The 8,079-nt window shown below is 32.0% G+C and overlaps 2 protein-coding genes across 2 annotated transcripts; both read right to left on the bottom strand.

Moving 5' to 3' along the window:
• Positions 1-3,143: 3,143 nt before the first annotated feature.
• LOC129919627 (uncharacterized) lies at positions 3,144-3,958 on the bottom strand. The gene is made up of 2 exons (XM_056000574.1): positions 3,583-3,958; positions 3,144-3,511 (listed from the first exon to the last, which is right to left on the bottom strand). Exons 1-2 carry the CDS (start codon positions 3,874-3,876, stop codon positions 3,395-3,397), a joined length of 411 nt encoding a protein of 136 aa, XP_055856549.1. The 5' UTR covers positions 3,877-3,958; the 3' UTR covers positions 3,144-3,394.
• Positions 3,959-6,278: 2,320 nt separating this feature from the next.
• On the bottom strand, positions 6,279-8,079 carry LOC129918182 (uncharacterized). Its single transcript, XM_055998566.1, has 8 exons — positions 7,824-8,079; positions 7,459-7,766; positions 7,187-7,285; positions 6,733-6,798; positions 6,631-6,672; positions 6,508-6,561; positions 6,374-6,406; positions 6,279-6,332 (listed from the first exon to the last, which is right to left on the bottom strand). Exons 1-8 carry the CDS (start codon positions 8,005-8,007, stop codon positions 6,279-6,281), a joined length of 840 nt encoding a protein of 279 aa, XP_055854541.1. The 5' UTR covers positions 8,008-8,079.

Raw genomic sequence — 8,079 nt, forward strand, 5'->3', positions numbered from 1 at the left:
TTGGGATTATCAACATATTAAAAAATGTTGTCTGATTTTTCAAACAAAATGGTGCCAATAGGTCAAGGGCTACATCTTGAAAATGTGAACTAGTATTTCCTTGTAAAACTCTTTATCAATCGATAATTTCACTTAGGTCCATCAAATCACAGGAAAACTCGGTTTGCAACTTCTTGCGAATACAAAAAACTTTTAATTTTTAAAAATGTGTTTTGGACCCAGAAAAATTCAAACATGAAATTTTGACGATGTATACAGAATTTCCAAAATATATTTCTTTCTGAAATGTTTAGCCAATTATTTTGGTACGTTGATCCAAATTTTGTTAAAAAATAGTACTGTCAGAAGTAATATCTACAAATTTCATCATGTTGCCAAAAACCAGGAACAATAATTATTTCTGTGCTAAATACTAATAAGTTTTGAAAATGTTGCTAGCAACATTAGAGAACCATTCTTTCTTAAGTTCAACCATTAATTTTTTGCTCACTTTTGGAAGGAGTAGAACCGTAGAACTGCAGCTAGCAGACAAATGTTGCAAGAAAGATAAACTTCTTGCCAGTTGCCACACCCAAATGAAAATTGGGCTGGCAAATTTAAGTCAAATGTTGCGAGTAAAAGGACTAGTTGCCTTTAACCAGAGTCAATATTTTTTTGCGTTAGGTTCTCATTACAAAATTGTGTCAGAACTTATATGTATGATGCTAGTAATTAAAAGATGAGATTTTGCAAATGTTGCTAGGAATTTGAAATACTTAGTATTAATTTGTGAAGCTCTTTACCATCTACACAAATATGAAATTCTGATAAGAAAATTCTTCTTCATTCAATGATTTTGCTTGCACTCATGAACTCGGAGAAAATTATTGTATCTAGAGTTTTGAGTTCAATGTTGCGAATCGATGTTGATCATATGAAAATGTGGTGGAGCTCTCGTTAAATAAATTATTTCATTTTGGCTCATCAATTGGGTGTAAAACTTCTCTGAATTTTGAAACAAAATGTTGCAAAACATGCAAAATTTTGGGAAGAAATTGAAGCATCATAGGGCATAATAAATTCCTTGAAAATTATATTTTAAATCAATATTGGCATGCAAAACAAAAAAAAATATTTTAAAGTTAAATGTTGCTAGGAACAAAAATGTTGATACACAAACTTCTCAAAAAAAAATGTTCTTCCCGTACAAACACGACCAATACATTTACAAAGTTCCTGTGAAAACAGCACCTCCATGCAACTGTTTCCCCATTGCAATACTCCATGTGCTGATGCTCTCCTAGAGATGGACATCGCATGCGATAGCCTTTTGATTCCCCAATTAAGTGGTAATTCATTCTGATTTATATTTATATAAAACTGATGGTGGTCGGTCATGGTCGCACCAAGAGTGAGAAGACCAAGACTACATACATACAACCCCAATCCGCATGCACAACTATTTCCCAGTTTCTCGTATAGTTTCCAAGTAATTAAGAGAACAAGCAAAGCTGCTGCTCCGAATCAGTATCGAGGAACAACACTGGTGGCTCAACATGAACATGCCAGAGCCACATCGCCACACTATACAAACTAATGTGGGTGGCATTCGTTCCCAATCGACACCTCGCTGTATTTCCAGCTCCCAGCAATATAGCCGACTTTTGTGCATTTACGATGCAGCATTGGATCTCATATGCAAAACGCCACCTACAGGTGAGTTCTTTATCAGTGGCACGGATTTTTATTTTAATCACGGAATGATTTAAATTTTTCTCCTGGCCTGGGGATCTGATATTTTTATTTATGCGGGAGTTTTTTTTTTTTTTTGCACTCTCTTTGTGCTGTGTGCCAGCAGCTTGATGGTGGTTAAGCCATGTGAGGTCCATGTTGTCGATTTTGGGATGATGCAGCAGCAGCTACAGAGCAGCAGTCAGCTACTGTAGTGAATGGAAGTCTGTGAATTGGAAGCCGCCTCAAGGCTCGATACAGCAAATAAAAAAAAAGAAGCAAACTTTGTTAACACCACACCATCTCTCTTCCAGCATCAGCAGCAGGGCCAGGCTAATGAATCAAATTGAGTGGGCAATAGCACGAGGTGCTTGATGACGGCTGGCTGGCCCGCCACTTCTATATATGACTCCAGACTTGTGAATTTGTTCGTTTCATCGCGCGTTGTTTCTTCTCTTTTTTTTTGGGTCCTGATCTTTGGACTTGTTAATTGTTGTTTTACCCCGAACTTGAATGGCTATATAGTTTATAATATCCAGGGTTATCCGAATTTCTTTATTGTTTTTTTCCTGCAGATGCAAATCAATGAAAGGCTTTGGGGCTTGGGGGATCCAGACACTAGAAGGCGTCCAGCATGGCGACGATGTTTCAATTCAAGTTAATTGGGCCACCCAATAATTGCCCATCGCACATTTTTTATATGTAAGTTTCGAGATACAAAAAAAGGAAGATTTTTTATTGCATATCCTGCATCGATATCTTGAGAATTTGATTGCACCAAAGAAATTTGCATCTTTTTTTTTTCGATTTATTTTTGGATGAAGAAGTTGGTCGGAGATATATTAAAGTGTGCCTTTGAGAGAACTTGAAATTTAAGGGGACCAAGCCATTACCTAAAAACATGAAGATTTTAAGATTTTCTTTGTTATTAAGGAAGTGGAAGCTTCCGCGACATTGACCTAAAAGGTTAAGACTCTGGTTATCCTTTTAAAAGAAATGATTCTTTTTAATAAATTCATAACCTTTTGGTTCCTGAGAAAGTTCAGGGAGACTTTGGTTAACAACATAAACCTTTAAACCATTCCCATAGAGATATTGATCCCCCCGAAATCTCTGTTAAGGGTCAAGTTGTGTCTAAAACTGCACCAAAGTACAAAAAAAATAAATGTCCTTTTGGCAAGACAACTGACAATCATAATCGTAAATATAGAAATGATAATTCTACCCCAACCTTCTACTTCGTAACGCTCAATAAAAAATAAAGAAATCCCTTTCTGACATGTGAAATGTATGTTAAAAAAAAAAACCTCAAAACATCACCCTCAATTTTAAAGCTTTTTCTTACAGGACTTCCATTTTTTTTTCCTGTTTAACTTAAAAAAAAAAAAAAAAAAAAAAAAAAAACAGGAACATAAAAGGAGACAATTTAATAATACGGATCATAAAGTAAGTTCCTTTATTTCTAAGCTCTCTATACCCATCATCCTCGTTTATGTTTAGGCGGATTTTTGGGAATGTTAAAAAATGTTAAACAGAGTCACAAGGTGTGGTTTTGGGGGGGTGGAAACAAAAAAAAAATAAAATGCATATATTCATAGCCACATGACTTAGGGAAGAACATAAAAACATAAAATTTTATACCAAAAAGAAGGACCTTTTTTGTTTGTTTTCTTTTTTTTAGTCTTCAAACTGTTTGGAGGTGGTCTACATCTAAATTTTGCTCCTCGGGAGTATTTGGTAGTTTTTCTTTGTTGGCTGTGTTTGACATTTCTTTGCGAACTCGATATCCTTTAAAGGTTGCCTTTAAAAGGAAAAATATATCATCCCTGACCTTTTTTTTACCCATCCATATTGATAAAAATCTAAGCTTACCTGAATCTTAATGGCTGCTTCGTTGAGGTCTTGAGGGTCAGTGCTAGAAACTTTGAGAGTTTCTTCTTGAATCTCTTGTAAGTTGTTGTTTGTGTCCTCTTGGAATGTAATTGTTTGGTGGGGAGTTTCATGCAAGTTGTTGTTGATGTTGTTTTGTGAGCTTATTGAAAGTTCGAAGGCTTCAACTTGTATAGAAGTCACTTTGGCTACTTCGGATACAGTTGTAGGTAATTCCTCTTCTTCCAGGGAGTCTTCTCGAGATTTAAAAATATCAAATAATGACTGGTTTTTCATTGCAGATGTAAATTCTTGAACTTCCGGTTCTGGTATATGAGGCCTGAGGCTTACTTTCTTCTTTTCTAAGACATTCTACGAGTAAAATGATATGTTTAAGTTTAAAATCTTTAAGACTGACTTTGAATAAATTCGATAATCTGTAGTTAAAGTTCCTTGAAAATATTAATAGTAGGTATAAGTCAGATCTTTGGGAAAACTCACTTTAGAACAGTCAGTTGTGTACTAAAGGAAAAATTTGGGTATATATATATTTTATTCGTTATTTTGTGTTTATTTGAGATACAGAACATGAATCTGAAAGTCCAAACAAAACAGAAATCGCTGAAATAAGATAATCACTCGAGCACTCTTAAAAGAATCTGAAACGTATAGACATTTTTATGTAGGTATTCTTGTGTGTTTTCAGGCAATTAAGCTACAGGTAAAAAATTATTAAAAACTATTTGAAACTAATGGTAGAGGGGTAAAATTTGACATAAGTGTTCCATTTTGCTAAGATAACTTGTAAACTAAAGAATCAATACAAATATGTATTTTAAAAAGGTGTTTTTTTAGAGAATAGTGTTTGATTTAATTGTTGATATCTCATGAAAAATATTTCCAGACAAAATACTTTAAAGTAAAAGCTACTGAAATTAATTAAGAGACAAACTTCTTATACTCATACAAGAATATGATTTATTAATAATGAACGTTTTCAAGAATTACAATTCTCATCTTCAGATTAGTCAAAAAAGTCAAAAAGTGAAAATTTTCAAACTCATTTTGTGTTTTTCCGACCACAAAATTAAAAATAATGATGCAGAAAGCTTATTTTTTTGTTTAAAAAACAATTTTTGTATTGTAATAATTTTTGTAGTTTTTTTTTTCCAAAAAAACAAAAACAAACACAGGTCAACAAGGTTTTTGGTGCCGAGACTAAGATATACTTTTCTATAGGTTTTCGGTGTGCTAAACTCGAATCCGAAGTCAAAAATATCCTATCAGCTCCCATTTTTGAAATATAACCGTTAGAAGATGCAAAAAAAAACTACTTTTGAGGTTATACTTTTATTTAAAGACATTTGTTTTAAATATAAATTATAACGGTTTATTTAAGAACTATTTTCCTTCTTTCAAGATCTTTTTAAATCTTTTCGTATCTTTTTTATTCTTCGAGATATCGTCAGTTTTTTGGCTTATTGTAATAATATCACGTTTTTGTCTCATTTTTGATAAATTAAGCCAAACACACTTATTTTATTTTAAGATATCTCAGGCAATAAAAAAGATATTGCAAAGATTTAAACAGGTCTTGAAAGAAGGAAAATAGTTCTTATAGAAACTGTTATGATTTATTTTTAAAAAAATTTCTACAAATTAAGGCATAACATCAAAAGTGGTAAGAAAACGGTATTTTTCCATTTTCTAACGGTAATATTTCGAAAACGGGAGCTAATAGGATATTTTTGATTTCGGATTCGTTCAGCACACCAAAAACTTATAGAAAAGTTTATTTTAATTCATGTGGGGAAAATCTTGTTAACTTCAAAATAAGTCAAAAACGATTTTTTTAAACTTTCTTACGGTAATATTTCAAAAACCTATAGAAAAGTATACATATTTTATTGTTCGCACCAAAAAAAATATTAAATTTTGTAGACCAATGAAATAGCACTAGAAAGAAATAAAATATGTTTACTTTTGTAAATTTCCCACTTTTTCACTTTTTGGGTCATTGTTGTTAAGGCTTAAAGGTGTACAATGCACACTTTTTGCAAAAAGTCAAAAAGTGAAAATTTTCAAATTCATTTTTTGACAGTTTTTCCAACCTCAAAATTAAAAATAATAGCGCAAAATTTTATACAAAAAAGTAAACTGCTAAAGCAATTTTACTAAATGGCTTTTGCAATTTTACTAAATGGTTTTTGCAATCTACTAAATAATGATGCGGGAAACAAATTTTTTACTTTTGTTAACTTCCCACATTTTGCAAAAAGTGGCCATTGTAGTTATGCCTAACTCATAAAGAACAAAACTGCTCATCATTAAATAAGTTACAGTGAAATTTTTTAATAACAGAATGGCAAAAATTTGTTTTTTTTACGTTCATATACACGCAAGTTAATATTGAAATGGTTTTGCCATAATTTTTGTCAATTTAGCGGCAGGTTTTATGAAAGTTTTCCCCTTTGTCAGGCTCAACCCCACCTAACAATTCAGATGGTAGATTCTTTAAAAAACGAAACGAAAATGATCATTCGTTTTTGAAAAATGAAAGCAAATTTACGACAGATACAGAACAAATTCTTTCGTTTTTCAAGTTGTATGGATCAAACCGTTCGCAGACACGAAAACGATTGTTCGTTTTCGCCATACAGAATCTCACCCCAGCTTCTTTAAAGCCTTACACACCCTATTTAAGCCTCCGTAAGACTTAATAGAAGCAAAGCAGTTAGTAGGGACGTCTTCGACTGTCAATTTAAGAAAACTACATACATAAATATAAACTCACCTTTTTGCGAACATAAAATCCTTTGAATGAAGCCTACAAAAAATATAGAAAGTTCAATTATAAAGAAAAAAATGGAAAAAAAATTAGTTACTTGAATTTTTGTTTAAGAAAATATAAGTAGTATATGTATTTACCTGAATTTTAATAGCTGCCTTTGATATTTCTTCTTCTCTTCCTAATATAAATTCCTAGAAAAAGAAAAACCATGTGTTCCAAAATGTATTATTGTAAAATTTTACTTTTAAGTTTTAACCAACCAAAAATGACGAGGTGGATGAAGAGTCCTCAGAAATTAGGTCCTGTATAAAAAAACATACAAATATTATAACATTTATTTCTTAAATAAATTTTATAGATACCTCAGCAAATTTAAGTTTCTGAATTCCCTGTAAAGATTTGCGTGTTTTGTAGCCACGAAAGACTTTCTAAAAAAAAAAAAAAAAAAAAAAAAAAATCATGACATTTATTTTTGTGTCTAAAAGTTTCGGTTTTCAAAAGGATTTCCCATTTACACATTAAGCCTTTGGCTGCCATGGCTATAATTTTTGGGGTACACCTTTTATGAAATCAGTGCACTAAAAAGCTGGCAGTCAAATTGTTCATACTTTTCTGTATGATTGTTTTGAAGCGACGGACTTATCACCACTTTGAAGCATTACACATTGCTAAGAATAGCTTGTTTAAGCTCTTCAAAGTACGTTAGTATGTAGTAAACGTAGGTACCGAAAAGTTTAAAAAATCTTAGCGCAGCGTTAAAAACGCTTAAACTGGCCCTAAAAGTACGTAATGCCATTTCTTTCTATTGAAAATTACCTGGATTTGTACCGCACTTTGATGAATCTGATTGCGTTCCTTGCTTGAAGCTAAAACCTTTTCAGTATCAAAATAAAGATCTTCAGTATCCAAGGTACCCTTAAAAATTAAAGTTATTTTCATAATGGGTATGACTCGAATCCATTTTAAACGTTTTAGTAAAATCGTTAAAAATTTTGCGAGAAAACGGCAATCTTTTCAAAGCTTGAGTTTGATTGTTTTTTTTCAAGATTTGAAAGTCAGTAAAGAGTAAAGACTTCCTTTATATTTACCTCAATCGCTGCCAAATAAGTCTTAACAAATTTCCTATAAGCCCATTGAATAGCCGGTCTTGATCGAAGCACTTCAACTTTCGTCAAATCACATTTTCTCATCAATTCCTCTAACATATCGTCTGGATGAAATTTTATAAATCTTGAATCTTGATTTTTTTGTCGTTTCTTATCAACAAATCGACGAAATGTCAATTCCATTGCATCCAAAAAACTATTTGTTTTGTCTTTGGGAAAATTACATTTAGCAAATTGAGAATAAACTTCATCGGTTTTCAAAATTGCATCTTCTATAACTTCCATGGCAACTTAAAGAGAGAAATTATGTGAATTTTTTAAAGAAAGTTGTCATTTGTTAAACCTACTTTTATGTGAATCTCTTGTTTTAACCATAGCTTCTAGATAATCAGCAATAAATTTGTATGTACAATCAATTGAAGGCTGACAACGAAGAACTTCACGTGATATATCACCCAGAAGTTCTTGAAGACCTTCGGGCATTTGAAGAACATGCCCGGGAGTTTTCTGACGATGGTTTAAGAAGTTCATAATTACGTAAATATGGAAACTTTTTCAATGAAAACGATTATTTTTCTTTTAAATTTCGTCTGTCAATGAAAA

The sequence above is a fragment of the Episyrphus balteatus genome, chromosome 4 (assembly GCF_945859705.1).
Source record: "Episyrphus balteatus chromosome 4, idEpiBalt1.1, whole genome shotgun sequence".
Lineage (NCBI taxonomy): Eukaryota > Metazoa > Arthropoda > Insecta > Diptera > Syrphidae > Episyrphus > Episyrphus balteatus.